Genomic DNA, 16,387 nt, shown 5'->3' with positions numbered 1-16,387 from the left:
TCCATTCTCACACACGGCGCGGTCTCTGCTTTGCTTTGGACGCGAGGTTGTTTGGACGTGTAATGACATTAGCTCTTTTTTTTTTTTTTCCATCTCATGCGCAGGTCTCGAACTGGTTTGCCAATGCCCGCAGGCGACTGAAGAACACGGTGAGGCAGCCGGACCTGAGCTGGGCGCTGAGGATCAAGCTCTACAACAAATACGTCCAGGGCAACGCCGAGAGGCTGAGCGTGAGCAGCGACGACAGCTGCTCCGAGGGTCAGTCCGCTTTCCTTTGCAAATCGTTTTCAGGAAATGATGCTTATTTTATGACATTTTGTCATTAAATGAGCATCAGATATATCCTGGAAGCCGGAGATTCTGAGATTTCCAGGATTTCCATGTCTATTCATTCACAAATATTGATTTATTTGGTTTCCCCGTGTACTACATTGGTCAAATGGTCATTTCATTTCTGGGAGACAGCTGCGGCTAAAGACGGGAGAAACAAAACTTTAGGTCGGTTTTCTCAAAATGTTATTGTCACTCCACTCTTGCAACAAGATCTCCACTTTAGTAGCTCCGACAGACTCCAAACTTTCCATTCTTGGACTATTTTGAAAGAGGGATTTTCAATATTTAATTCCTACCTGATTTTTTTTTTTTTTTTTTTTAAATATCTTATTCAAAAACCAACGATCCAAAATCCTCTTTTTAATATCATAAAATCTTTCTAACTAATATATCAACAAATGAAACCATACACACATTAGTAAAAATCCAAGATATAATCCGCAAATGTTGAACACCACATCGCTTACAGTCCATTATCTGATTTTGATATAGTCGTTTCTCAAAATCCGCAGATTAACTATATACTTTTCATCTGACCCCATGGGATTTCTCACCTGCAACGTTCACAATTCGAAACTAAATCACAATTCACTGAAATTCACTGAAATTCACTGAAATTCACTGAAATTCAGTTCATTTCACTAAATCTTGCCACACGGATTCCACCACGTCAGAATGGAATGGCGTTGCTTGTTGAAGTTATGATTTTCCATCCACCGTGACCTGTAATTCAGCCTTACATCCTCGTCCGTGCCCCGCCGTTGTAATCCTTGTCCTGAAGTGAATGAAGGCCAAAGGTTGTGCCAGGTTTGTCCCGGCAGAGCTGCTGCTGCTGCTGTGAGAGAGGAGAGTGTGTGGCCCAGCTGAGACGCCGGGCTGCGACACACTGTGATTAGGACACCCCGCTGAGCCAACCTCTGTCTCCCAGGCTGCAATTGGAAATGACTGCCTGCTCGGTCAGCGACTATTTACTGCAAACATACTGAAAACATTACACGACATGAGCGACAAAAGGGAGACGCAAATGCTATGTTTTACTTTGTGATATTTTGGCAACATTATAAAACAGGACAAAAATAAGTCAGAATGAGCACATGGCCATTTTCACTTTTTCATTGAGCCAGGAAAATCCCATTGAGATTTCACCATTTCCGGGGGAGTCCTGGCCCCACAGGGAAGCTATTGTACATATTTTTAGAGGCAGGGGAAACTGGAGCACTTGGAGGGAACCTTCACAGTCACAGGAATAAGTCAAAGGCAAGAAAAAACATTCTTGTTCCATTGGCGATAAGATGGTCCACACCTACTCAAATTAAGCACAAATTCTGATATTTCAGGAGAAAAAAATGTAATCCTGAAAAGCCTTCTCCTTTTCCAGTGCACATGGAGGACCTTCATGTTATTGTGATATGTTTAGTTTAGTTTGATACATTTAGTTGTGATATAGTTTGATATGTTCAGTTCTACACTGCTGATTCTCCAGGGAGACCGAGCCCTAAAACATGATCCTTAAGAGAGAAAAAAAAAGTCAAACACATGCCCTCACGCACTGAGAGACGAACAAAGCGGACGAGTGCTTTGGTGTGAGGAATCTTTAATTACATTTCCCAGGGGGAGCAGCCGAGCGTGTGGCTGACTGTGGAATGTGCGCGCGCTGTTTGCATTGTGTGCGCCGCAGGCCGCTGTACCACCAGAGGCTCGGTATATCTGCCCGACTCTTCTCCTTGTCACATTATGGTCGTGAAGCTTGTCCGCAGGCTGCTCCCACTTCTGTGAGGGCGCCAACAAAGAGCCCGCCATTATGTTCTTAAGCCTGTGCTTTTGTCTCACCGGCTATTTATGGGCCCCGAGCTGACCCCACTGACCCGGCCAACATTCCTGCTGTCCCTAAATGAGCAGCATGTTTGACACGTACAGTAGTGCAGAGCTAACTGTTTCTATTACCAGAATATAGCTTCTTACAATGTTACTTTATCTAACCGTGAATGCCTAATCTTGTCGCATTTTTCAGGCCCATTATTGTATTTGTAACGGGTGTTCCCCAAGGCTCCATTTTAGGGTCAATGCTATCTACGCTAACTCCTCCATAACCAGTTTTAAATTACTTTTGTGAGATGGTGTGACTACCAGGGGACACAGCACATCTTGTTTTCTGGAGGACTGTTTTACTTCTTTAACTCAGCGCTGCCTTATCATGACTATTATTATTGTACAGCCTATGTGGTCAACATCCAGACGTACCCATTCAGACAGACGATTCCTCCTCAAACAGAGCAGGGAGAAGGAGAGAGAGGGAGGCGTTTACCTACATGTGGTTTTGATATGTGGGAGCTATAATTCTAATTCGGCCCAGACTGAATCAAATGTCCAACCTGCCTAAATTACAAAATTACAGAGTTGGCAGCGACAGAATCTGGAGTGAACTTCTCCCTGATTTTGTGCTGCCAGAGGACGTGTGTTTTTTCAGTCCTGTGTTTTATCTTTCCCCTCTCTTTCATCAGGTAGGGACCTGTGTTCAGTTCAATATCGTCAGCCGCAAAGCGCGCTGGAAATTATTTATTTCTGCACGGGCACTTTAGATGAGGAGGAAATGGACTACCATCCGTTATGGTTTGGTAATATGTCTTAAGTCTCGACCTGGCTTTTTGTACTTGAGGCAATGCCAATAACAGGGCAAGAACAGAAGGCCTGCGAGAAGTTTCCCTCTGCTGGTATTTAGTGATTAGTCTAAAATAACCAGTCTGCTTTGGTAGTGGTTATGAACATGGAGCACATAAGGAAATAGGAAAAGGTCTGTTTGATTTAAAAGGGACATTTTGAAAACAGTGTTGTTACAGCACACACATTGCTGGATAGTGATTCATGGTAACATAATAGCTGCCACGTAATTTGCTAAATGTTCATAATCAAACAGTACATGAGACTGAAATATGCTTTAATGAAACATAAAACCACATCTTTCTTGGGGCAGTTTTCGTCCATGTCCGGTGCTACAGGTGTTGACCTTTCTCCCTCCATCTTTATCCCAGATGTGGACACTGCTCAGAGGACACAGAGCGGCCCAGAGGAGCTGAACAAGCCCATGTACCAGAGTGTGATAAAGAAAGAGGGCGCCTCCATGATGGGCATGGCCATGGGAATGGGCGCCGGGCTGCGCTCGGCGGCTGAACCTGACGACTACGTGTCTCCGCCTAAATACAAGAGCAGCCTGTTACACCGCTACCTGAACGACTCGCTGCGCCACGTCATGGTGGCCAACGCCGTCATGGACGCTCGCCGGAGGAACCACTCGGGCTCGTTCAGCTCCAACGAGTACGAGGACGAGCTGCTCTCTCCCTCCTCCTCCGAGGCGGAGGCCAACTTTGTTTATCGCGCTGGTAAGACGCCACATTTCTCACATTCTTTCCTCTGCACAATCGACACTACACACGACATCCTTCACTGCGAGCTTTGGTCCCTCACATCTGCACTTTTTGTTTGAATTCCTGCTCCGTCTCCATTATTTCCAGCTGTCCGACGTCTTTGTGTTACACCAGCCCGGCCAGCTCCCACTGTTCTCTCCCACCTTGCTCCTATAATTTAATAATGTTTGTGTTGCTAAATGTGTTTCTTGTGACTGCTGAAAGGACAGAAATATGCTCTATTACACAGCGCACGCACACACACAGAGTAATGCTCCTCTGACCCCAATGTCCAGACACAACATGCTGTCTTTGAGACTACTGTTGGGCCTCACGTCTCTGATCCTGCCCTGAGGAACACTGTATGCATGTCATGTTAAAGAAAACACTCACATATTTCTGCTGAGGGAAATTGTCTTTGACTCTTCAGTTTCTCAATGCACCAACACTTCCTGGTGAAATGCTGCCCTCCACTGTTTACTTTACATAGGAATAAACCCTATTGAAAGCTTTCAGCATAAATCTTAGCAAACTATAGTTCACTAAAGTTACTCTAATCTTCTAAATGCTCTCGTTTACGTCATTGGAGAAGGCCGTTCTGCGACAATGCGTTCCCTCCAGACTGAGATAACACTTATCTCTCTTTCGCTGCCACTGCTTCAGTTTTACACTTTGTATCGGTGTGCAGCCCACATGTACACTTTGTTCGGGGACGATTCGCTTTGTTTCGAACATTTCATTTAAATGAATCTTGACGTCAGTACCTGTTGTTCTATTTCAGCAAAATCATTCTTTTTTTTGAGTTTACAACATGGATGATGACAACGGTGCCATTGAAAAGTTTTGATATGTTAATGTGGCGCCGTGGAAATAAACATCTTACATTGCAATGCAAGGCCAAATGTGTTTCGGATTTTAGGGTCAAAGTCCTGCGACAGCAGCAGTCCTCCGTGTTCAAATTCTTCAAACTTTCTGAGCGGAGCACATTTTTCACAGCGAGGCCCGGCACCTGCTGGGACTCACATATGGCGAGGGAAACGGAGACGGATGGACCAGGAGAGACTTGTTACTCCCACTTCAAGCACTGTTTAAGTTAGAGACATCAATTTGAATGAAATGTTAAAACCCTTTATTGTGTAGAAAAGCCTATTTCTTTGCTTCCAGATGTTAAGACAAACAAACTGGCCTAAAACCATAGCCTGCTCCAACTGAACAGGGCAGGATTCATGTACCTGGCCTGCCCTTGCGTTTCTAATCCGCTCTTAACAATTTCATCTCAGCGCTTCATGGCGGATTCGCTCTTGGATTTCTCGGGATCTTTCTCACAAGTGTTACTGCGTTACGTCCACATGTGGGAAGTTCTCCACAGCGCCGTTGACTCATGGGAAGTAACACCTGCCCTGCCGCTCCGATCTCGTCCATCTCTGAGCTGGCGCCAAAGCGAACGCAAAGAGCTCCAATAAAAAGCGCATTTGTCCTGTAATCCAGTGGTTATGGACACAGGTTGACTTCATTTCCTTAGGGACATGTCAGCCTGGAAATCATTCTCTCTTTTTACATATTTAGCCTTTTTTTTAGGGTTGAAGTTTGAGTTGATTGATTGAAGTGTCCAGTAACAACTCCGACATTACATTTTCATCTACAATTGTCATTCATTCCTGCCCACGCAGTGAGACATGAAGAAGAAGAAGAACTGTTATTGTCATTATACAATTGTACAACGGATTTACGTAGATCAGATGTTGGATTAGTCAGTATTGATTTCACTATAAACTCAGCTCTGCTATTAAGTAAAACTGTGGAGGTCCTTGGACATTTAGGCAGATTCATAACGTCTGATCAGGCCTTGTCCAAAGATTCCCCCGTAACAATATGAATTCACTCTTTTCAAACAATATGAAATGTTTTCCCTAAAAAATGTAAGTGTCTTAGCTCTAGCCCAGGGGTCTCCGACTGGTGGACCTGTGTCCAGATCCGGACCTCGAGAGGCTTTAGTCCGGACCCCAAAGCCATTTCATCCTCTCAATATAATTAATTTCTCAGGCTGAATTAAAAAATTATCGAAACAATTTGAATAACAGTGAAATAAAATGTAAGTATACAACCAGTGCTCATGTTTTAACATTATCAAGAGTGATGACTGCGTATGTGCGGACCCTGGACATATGTCGAAAGTTACGAAAGAAAAGTTTCCGGACCTCGAGTTGATTTTGTTGGGGACCCCTGCTCTACCCCATCTCTCCCAGGTCTCTCCCCTTTTCCTGATATCCTCTGCCCTGTACAAAGACCTTTCATAAATGTGTATTTTATATAGTGACTTATGTAATAAATCCATTCCAGCCCCATTGTAATGCCATTAAAACTAAATCCCAGCTATAGGCTTCCTTTATGCTCGTAATTATTCCTTATAGGCCCATTGTGCTCCAGCTGGCGGTGTGTCTATTGGCCGCCTGTCCCCCTTATCGGGGACCACAGAGGGCAGTGAGACGTGGCAGGAGATGGAGGGAGTCGATTTACTCCGATGGAAACTTCACACAAATGTATTCATATCCACATGCAGCCGCGTCCAGTCCAAACACCTCCACCAGCCCCCAGGCCCGCGGGGAATTTCACCGAACAGGAGAACGGCGCAGTTCCATCGCACACGCCAGAGGGCCGCGCCAAATTAGCCTTTAATGGGATATTAAATGGCAGGAATCTGGCGCGGGGATGTGCTCCACGCTCCGCACCAGACTCTGAGCCCGTCGAAAGTCCTATACATCATCGTGGACCAAATAAGTGGCAGCGTTTTGGGGGCAAGGTCTGAGTGCTTTCAACCACACTACTTAGAATGTGCTTTTCTGACTTAGCCTCATTATTTTAGACCCAGATGAATAAGAGCAGGGATAGAACCTGTTAGTAAGTGAACTTCATAGAGATTGGACTTGGGGTTTCAACTCTCTTTCTTGAAACTGTTGGAATTAGGAGTGCGATTTCAGAAGCCGAGGTTGGCAGCCTATACCCCAAGGCAAACACTCATTTTCATCACTTGCAAAAGGAATTAGTTTAGCTTTAGTACCATAATCGGACAAAGACTTTCTGGATTTTGCTCACCGGCATAGCACCGAAAAGTTGTTCCTAAATAATGAACTTAGGCAGTGAGCAGAAATTTCCTGTTAATGAACTTATTGGGTTGCTCTCTCGTCTCCTACGAACTTGCCCCAAGTATTTCTTAAGGGAAAACAGGCAGTACTTTTTTGTTTGATATCGTCCCTCTGCAAACCCGTCATTAATGCAATATAAATAACGCTTCTAGTTCTCCAGACCGATTAAAGGAGACAAACGCAAAATTGATTCGACACTGTCCATATTTTTAAAGCCCATAATCCAACAGTGAATCGCTCCTGAAGTGCTCCGCTCTCAAAGTGTGTTCACCACTCCACCATGAAACTCTTACAGTCATGCACATTAACAGTCGTCCTCCTCATTCTGCTCTATTTAGGGAGATCATTCAACCCATTGGAAAACAAGAAGCCTAAATAGCGCAGCGTGTGTGAAAGGTGGTCTGTAAACCAGAAGTCGGTCTCCAGTGATTGGATTTCTTTTTTTTTACAGGCCTCTGAAAATCCGCGGATCAAAACCGCCTTGTAAATATTTGAGTCACTTTCATTCTCTGCTTCTCCCCCAAAAGTCATTTCGAACGCAATTTATGTGTCCACTTTGCCCAAATATTTGCCCGTTACTACATTTCATGACTCTCTATCTGCTGTTTTTGGCCGCGCGTGGACCTGAAGTCACTGACATCTTTTTTTTTTTTTTGACTTAACAGCGAGTGACTTATTTCTCGAGAGGGCCATGTTTAACACATCGTTTTCTCAGAATCGGGTTCAAGCAAAACAAGAGCGTTTTCGACGGCAGCTGCTGAGATCCTAAGGGCCGTTTCAAAGCCGGTCAAAGTCAGGCAGGTCCCGGAGAGGTGATTGTAATGTGGAAAAAAAGGCGCCAATGTTTAGCTTCCTTGTCTTGATGTGAAAAAAAAAAAGCGAAGACAAATCTTAAAGTCGGTTGCCATAATGTTAGATGTCTATCACGGCTTGCGAGATGGCTGGATTTCCGCGACTTTACTCATGTCCTTGTCGTTCCGCGTCCAAAAGAGAAAAAAACCTGCTGCGATGATTTATACACCAGCCATCTTGGAAAGTCTTAGCAGTATCCAGTTCAGGGGCCAGGCAATGCACCGGAGCAATGAGGGGGGAAAGACAATGCGAGCGAGACACTCCCAAAAGTTTGATGAATGCAATCTCTGTATCCAGTCGCAAATCCAGAAATGGGAGCGGTGATGGTGTCTTTCCACACTCGGGGCTTCGCGAAAGGCTCGGGGAATCAGCCCCTGAGTAGAAGTACAGGAGAGGCTCGTTCCAAATGGAGATTTTTGAGGCGATACCGATGGGAAAAGAAAGATCGTTCCTATAGTCCAAATGGAGTGATTCTATTGAGTCACGTTCGCCGGTCTTAAAACTAAAGCGGTGGGGATACAGAAAAAGATATATATATGATCAAATCTCGGGCCACCAAATGACATTTTGTTAATGTTCAAGAAAACGTTGATCCGTTATTTACGCAATCATGGAAAATGAGTTTGATACATCCCTTCGGCGAAAGCAAAACTAGAATTGATTATCCACACCACAATCTCTTACAGTTCATCAATGTAGACTAGATAGAGGGGTTTCCTTGTTCACTCTCCGCTCTCTATCAGTGCTTTACCTCATACGTCTCCTTTGTTTGTGGTGAAAAGTTTCCCTCCTCTGTCTAGTCTCGACGCTCCACCAGATAGCGTAATACAGGGGTTGCCGGGACAGGACATTGTTTTGAGATGGAGCCACGTCGCGGTTTGCCGTTTAGAAGCAGCGGTACCGTGTATTTATCTGTTCAAAGATAGCGATGAGCACATTAGTTTGGTCTCGGGGTATTTGGCCTGGCTCGGTTTTAGGGTCTGCGGAACAGTGCGGAACCACAGGCGGAACGCACATCAAATGAATGGACTTGTACCGCACGCTCCATTTCTCCCGAACAAGCCTAATGAATGGGTCCTACTACACAAAACGGGTCTGGGCTATATCTGTCCTCTGCCTGCCTTTCACACCACATTCCTCTCAATAAAGCCTGATTACACTCTTAATGAAATAAACTGACTTGATAGAATATAGTTCTGCACATCGCAGGCGTTCGAGGTCACTATGTAGCCTTACCCCACCTCTCCTTTTAACACGAACAGTAGAAGTGTACATAGAATAATTATCAAAACAGATCAAAATCGATCAAAACTAAATTAAAAGTAGGTCATGATGGCTGAAGCGAAGACAAAATGTTCTATTTTTAGTTCAAATTCAGTGCCCAAGGAACAAATCTGGTCCCTTATCATTTGGGAGAAGCTTCATGAAGCTGTGAACCTTTATCAAATCTGATCATCTTTATATAAATGTAAAGTTGTCGACTAAATGCATTATTTGACTAAATCTTGATGAAGTGAGAGGCGAAACATCCTAAATATTAAAACAAGCCAGCACTGATAATGGCTTGAGATCCTTTGTCAACTTTGGGTCATGTTTATACAGGGTTCTATTAAGTTCGTCAACTAGTTAAGGCTGAAATTTGCTTTATATAAATATATATTAAAAATGTTTCAACACTCATCCTTCAATGCACTGGATAGATGCTAACTGTTTCTTTACAATGTGGAGTAGTGAGGATATATACTGTATACATATAGATTTAGATTTTTTCCATTTTATTCAAGTTTTTGAACAGTTCCACTTCCACTGCGTCCAAATTGCTCTTAAGTCTAGACGTTCGCTACACCCTTCCAAAATCCTGATACTTTTAAACCCATTCATTACGTGTGGATGAACTTTGAGTGATTAGCCCGGTGCGTGAGCCATTTTGGACAACAATAGCCGAGTAACTGCTTTCCCCCGTGGATATCTGCAATTTCTATAAAGGCTCTGGGCGTGTGCAACATGGGAACAAATGGAAGTTGGCAAAGGGAAAGTCTAATCCTGGCATTAAAGTGCGGTGCAGGCGAATGGAAAGGTGGCCGTGTGAGAGAGGAAGAGAATGGGGAAGAAAAGGGCTTATTGGGCGATGGGAAGTTGGCTCGTGACCGCTAAAGAGAGGACGGCCAGACACTGGACAAGTGTGAACAGACAAACATCAGTGCGGACTGTTTATATGCACTTCTTAACATAGACGCGCGGCAGCGTGGAGTAATGAGGCCTCTTAAAGGGATCTCTTCTAAATCATGACTCTTCAGGACACAGTCACTGTCATAGCAATGATGACGGAACTGAGGGTACATTAAACCACACTTGTCCAATAAATAACAAGTCTTATAAGGGCATGCAACAAAATAGGATAGAAAATAAACAATATAGTAAAATTATCTAACTTCTGCATATACACAATATACATGTCCTGACAAACAGCAGCGTGACAAAGTGGCAGATGTGAGGTGAATAATCACGTAGTTCAAATGTAACAATGCAAATAGCAGCTAACAGGTTTTTAGTGTTCATGGGTCTGATGGCAGAGAGGAAAACATGTTTTTGTGGCAGTAGGTTCTGGTGTGGATGGACCATGGCCTGCTGCCTGAGGGGAGAGGGTCAAACGTTTCTGTCCAGGGTGAGATGTGTCCTCTGTGACCCGATCTGCATGCCCCCGAGCTCTGGAGGCGTGTGGGACTTGGAGAGATGGGATCACCTTCTCAACAGCTCGCACAATGTGCTGCAGTTTCTGCCTGTCCCTGGCAAACATGATGTTTGAATACATTAGGCTCTCTCCTCAAGGCTTTGTTTTGTTTACTTGCAGCATAAATAGCATTGTTGGTGTCTAGCTGAGCATTAAGAGCCTGTTTGCTGTTGCTGGCATGTTTGCAAAGTAGTAGTCATAGCAGTAGAAGAAGCAGTTCCTCACAGAAACCTGTCAGGAGCTGTGGGCAGTGGGATTATTGTGCATGTTTTGGGTTGGTTGGGGAAACTGGAAACTGGAACCCATTAGACAAAGGAAGAGCATGCAGTTTCCATGCAGAAAACAGAAAGGCGTCGTTGAGTTTATTTTATGTATCTGTCCAGGAAAAGTCCAGAGATTCAGAATCTCCTGGCCTGGAGTGTACCCTATTTTACATGTTTTCTGCGGTAGAGGAAACCTATGCAGACACAGAGATCGCTCCACTGTTGCGGCGAGAGCGCTGATTTGAGACGTTTTTTGTTGCAGCCTCGGCGTTTTGAATAACTTTGTCCGTGCTTATCTGTCCCCAAAGACAGAGGCTGTTCCCACGGGACCGATACATGGCCTCAGTGAGAGAAGTGAGGTGAGGTCAGTTCCACTCGGAGCGTCCCGGGCCTGTTCAAACCTACCACTGTGAAGAATTGTAACATAATTATGCAGCGAGCAGAGTGCAAACATATCATTTGGCCTTCAGCGCCCCTAAAAAGGATACACGCGGGCAGAGGAAAACACTTACAAATTTGAATAATGTTTACTTGTGGCCGGTGTCGTTTTCTCTAATGTGCACCGCAGACAAGAGCCATAGACAATGTGCTGTGATGTCACCCGTATAAAACCAAAATGGGCCCTTCCACACACAGTTTACGCAGCCAGAAGTCATTACCAAATTTGGAAAATCTTCAGAGGATTCCAAATACGGAAATATGTGAATGAAGAGAAGTTGACCAAGACAATGCAAGCCGTACCAGCTCCCAGTGGAGAGCTGATTTTTCATATGTTGGTTCCATCAATGTTACTCATACAGCAAGCGTCTCATTTCAGGAAATAAATAGATAGGCCAAGAAAAGAGTCATCCTCCATGTCAGGGATGAACCGTGTTGGAAAACGATCAAATTGCAATTCAAACTTTCGTGAGAAGATTGCCAAGATATGAATCAAGGAAGAGAGAGGGTGAGTGAAAGTAACTGCTGAACTAACACAGGAAACCACTGCATTAATAGATGCCTTTCTCCAAGTACCATTATCTCCTAGTTTGTGCACTCCAATGCGAAATACAGTTTAGCATCCCACGTGCAAAGAGCCTCAGGGATCCTTGTGTTATTTGTCCTAAAATTGCAGATGGCGCGCTCACATTTCAAGCTTTCACCAAGCAAGAACTTCCCAAATTACGAGCCTTGCTTCATTTTGTCATAAATATCGCAGGAGATCATGTTATTGATCTCACTTAATGACTGTGCGGCCCAACCTCGGATAAACCTCAGTCATCCAGGATGTTCACGACCTGATGCAGCCGTGGGAAGATTGTATTCACCCGTTGTGAAGAGTTGGAGAAGATGTCTCGAGATTTACTTGGTCAATTTAGTGTCTTTACTTCGCACAAGTCTCCCCCAGTATCCCCTTTTCTCTGATGTTTATGGGAAATCTGCCCTATTCTCCAAACGCCAGAAAATAGAATAATTGAGAATAATTGGAAACACATATTTTACATGTTGTGGTCAATTTCGAGACTGACATTTTGGGCTAGTTTTCTCCCGTAACATCTTTGTTTTGATGCAACGGAATAGAAAAAAAAGAAAAAAAACAAGCCCAGCCTTTACCAAACTTTTTAATTTATGACATTTTGACAACTTCAGATCAGGATCAGGAAATCGCTAAATGTACCCGTCCACGATACGTATCTTGCCTGACGCTGATGTCTCCATGCTCTCCATTCCCTAAACAACGCTCGATCTTTGGTCAGAGCCCATAAACGCAGGATAATTCTGTCTGTTGGCCAGATTGTAACTTACGTCGTTAAGCTCAACTCTCCCCTTAACCTCTGCTTCCAGTCCGCGATGAGTCACTCCATCTCATCTCCAGTCCCACAGCCTAATCTGCTGCTGGGGTAATGATGATGTTGGGTCTTTTTTAGCTTGTTTGCGACACCCGTCCGCACCGAGACGCTTCCCTCATTTTGGCAGATTTAAGGAGAGCCCTGATTACACTCTCTCTCTTTCTCTTTCTCACTCTCTCTCTCTCTGTTTACCGATGCTCGTAAACACAAGGACAAGCTGGCACTTCCACACACACTGTTATTATCCCCCCATCCAGCTGAGTGGAAGCTCTGACGCTCGGCTGTGTTCGAGACAAAACAGCCGCGGTTCTGTCGCGATCTGTCTGGCTCGGTCAATAATAAAGATGTGCTGTTTAGAAAAGTGGCTCATTAAGATCGCAGACGTCACTGTTGCTCGACTGAAATTGTTTTGACCAATTACGTTGACAATGTCAGTGAGGTTTAATTCATATTTGGCAGACACGTTCAATCGACGAGATGCTGCAGATAAAGGTTCTGGAGAGCAGGGAGAGACATTCAGCGTATGGTTGAGACTGAAACTCATTGACTATTTTCAAATAGTTCAGTTTTAGTCATGATTACAAGGAAGTGAGCACTGCCTTTAGTGATCCTCTGAAACGGTGCAGCACCTCCTGAGTTTGTCCCTGTTTCAGAGCATGGTGTCCTGCACTGGTCAGTTCCTCCTGCACAGCTCCCTCCGCGCCACAACTCTCACCATCTCCTGGGAAGAGCCTAGCAGGCGGATAAAATCTGTCTTATTCTTCAGTGAACGAACACTAGTCGGAACAATAGTAGGGAAAGAGGCTTGTGTGGCTTAGCTGCGAGTCTTTCCCAGATACCTCCTTGTTTGTCCCTTGTGACGCCTCCGCTGGGGGGCTCTTGGTGCCTCTTCAGTGTTCCAGAAAAATACATTTGAAGGTCTCAAATGCCTTTAGCTCATAAGCTGTTCCTTATGATTTTCTTCCATTTTTTTCCTGTTTTGTATCTGATTTTGTATTTTCTAGGTCTTAAAAAAAAGCAAAAGAAAACAGATTTTTGTTTACATTTAATAGAACATATATCATTTATATTGGAACCAACCCAATAGGGATTTAGATTTGTGATTAAATGTGTTGCCCTGAAAAGTAATATGTCTAATTTGGAAAAGGATGCGTCAAATCCTCTCATTTCTTTAGGCCTATGTGATGTTTTGGGGAACTTTATTGCTTTTTTTCCCTTCAAAACTTGACATGTTTGTTTTGGAAAGTGCTAGAAAGTAAATGACATAATCAAGACAAATACATTTTTAAATATAAGTAGTGCTCTTCTTTCCCCTCCTCCGGTGTCGCATTGCTAAAAGCGTTGTCAGTGCGAATGGAGAAAGCATTAAGTTCACACCGCGGATGATGTCTTTGGCGAACAGACTCGAATTGACAGTTTTTTAAGTTATACGGGACCTCGGAGCGTTTCACCACCCGAGAGAGAGCGCCGGCGAGGGCGATCCGAAAGCTGGCAGCGCGCGGACAAGGCGGCGATGCCAAAGGCGGCTCTGGCTTTCGTTTACAGACCTGCCACTGCTTCAAAAAAAAAAACGAAAAAATATGACACGATCAATCGGGTACGGCGGGCCAAGCCGAGTGGCGAGTGAACGCTTTTACGCTCTCAACCCTAAACTTTAGCTTGGGCCGCGGTCAAACTAAAGATTGGAAGAAAATGGCTCAGAAAAGGCTCAGACTGGCCGGTTGCGTGCGCGTCCACCATTTTGAAGCGGATGACAATGACCGTTTCTGCAGAATAGCACGGTATTTTGTCCTCTTCAGCGCAATGATTCACCTGCTGACGGTAAACTTTGGAGTCATTTTTCGGTACTGCCTCTGCTTTGGTAGAAATCCGAGAAGCTATTAGGTGATTCATGGTCAACGTTTGTGGAGTCTGGCGAACCATTCTGTATGAAGTATTGTTATCGCACTGAGGTCTTCCATCTGACTTGAGATTTACACATTTGTGCTCACAGCCTAGAACAAAAACATATGGGGAAAATGGTTTGTTCTAGCCATCATTTATGCTAATTTACTTCCACGTTTGCTTGGCTTTGACTCTGGTCTTGGTTTGACACTATATTCTATAAAGAAAAAAAACAATACGACGACATCCTTATCATACTAGTTTTTTGAATATTGCCACTTTTTCCTCATATTGTACAGTTTGTTTCTACAGGTTTAGAAGAACGTTTTTGACCCCAAAGGAAGATTTGTCCTCTTGCTATCCTTCATCCTTCCTAAACCCACCTCTGAGTCATCTTTTAAACTTGTCGAAACAAAGTGCCTTAATGAGGTCAGAGGTCTGTGAAATGTATTTTTGATCTTTGGAACGGAGCAGACAGCGCAGCCCTCCCTCCAGACATGCACGTTGGACTAAACATGGAGCTGATCACTCGGAGCCGTCAGAGTCATATCATAAACAGGTTTTCGTACCACAACATTTATCCTTCATAATGTAAATGATTGTGCTCGGCAGCCAGCTCATAAATGCTTTTGTTTGTGCTTTTCTTTGCCTTAATTCGACCCAGGCCTTTGGTTGGAGAGAGCGGGGGCCGGCCTTGTTTACAGTTGCATGTTGCTAACAACAGCTCCAGATGGTAATGATGGCAGCGAGCCGCTCTGGTGCACGCCGTTTCACAGGTGGATCTAACTCCCTGTAATTTGTCAGAACATGCTCATTGTCACTTTCCGTCTTTGGCCTTCATTACCCCACAGCACCATCCATGTTGGCAATATTTTCTTTTATTTATTTATTTATTTATTTTTTTTGGTCTGCTTTAGTTTACAGAATACCCACAAACTAACAAAGTATTAGTCGTACATAGACCTTGTAGCAAATATACAAAAGACCAGACTAGTTTATGTGCTGTGTAATTGACATGGTTTGTGTCTGAAATTAGACAGTTCCACAGCGTTTAAATGATTCTGCATTCAAAATGGCGGCCACAACAGATATTTCTTACATGAAAGAAATGATTAGTGTTAGGTTTGTTTTTATTACTCCAGTAGTTAGTGGTTCCCAGACTGTAATACGGATCGGGTACTATAGGGATATGCAGAATAACTCAAGGGGTACGTGTCTGAAGTTTAGAAAAATCTGATCAGTGTCAGTGATGATCCAAATGAAAAGGTTTGAATATAGACGTATTTGCTTGAGATATACTGGACGGTCCATAGGCTTAAACTGGAAAGAGGGTCACTCTGATGAGACATGAAAAGGGCTCAGTTGTAATACCAGCCTTCACACTTCTCTTCAAAGTTTATATCAATCCACAACAAACTGATATGGAGAACACTCTCAAAGTCATAATCATTAGATTTAGTCACTCAATCATAACCTTTGTATTAGGGCTGGGACGATCCACTTTTGTCACGATCCGATACGTATCACGACACTCAGGGGCCAATTTGAAGTAATTATGATTTGTAAGAATATATTTACCTTAAAATGTTTTTAAAAAAGAAAATTGTCATGTGTCCAAAGTTTATAAACCCAATTCAATTTGACATTTAGTGAAGTTTTAAGTGCAGTCAGTCACACAATATGTAAAGTGCTCTTACTGTAAAACAAAGGAGGGCAGGATAAAAATGCCTCCAAACACATGTACTGAAAATATTGGGATACTTGAAAATGTATCGATACTTGGTATTGCAGCACAAAGTATTGCAATCCAAATCCGATCCGATATTTTGTCCCAGCTCTGCTTTGTATTGTGATATAAGTGTAATATTTAAATGTATTGCGATCCAAGGTGGTCAAACAAATACAATGTTACAAAGCCACGATTCGATACATCACAAAACATTACAGGCCT

At 43.7% G+C, this 16,387-nt stretch overlaps 1 protein-coding gene across 1 annotated transcript in view; it reads left to right on the top strand.

The window, feature by feature from the left end:
* Positions 1 to 16,387, top strand: part of LOC306977575 (homeobox protein Mohawk-like) — a 36,298-nt gene that overhangs the window by 11,231 nt on the left and 8,680 nt on the right. The window contains exons 3-4 of the mRNA XM_079575966.1: positions 105 to 258; positions 3,363 to 3,710. Coding sequence (XP_079432092.1) covers positions 105 to 258; positions 3,363 to 3,710 — 502 coding nt within the window. The remainder of the gene's footprint in view (positions 1 to 104; positions 259 to 3,362; positions 3,711 to 16,387) is intronic.

This window comes from Gobius niger (genome assembly GCF_951799975.1).
Source record: "Gobius niger genome assembly, chromosome: 18".
In the NCBI taxonomy this organism is placed as follows: Eukaryota; Metazoa; Chordata; class Actinopteri; order Gobiiformes; family Gobiidae; genus Gobius; species Gobius niger.
This window is presented reverse-complemented; position numbering and strand designations above follow the sequence as displayed.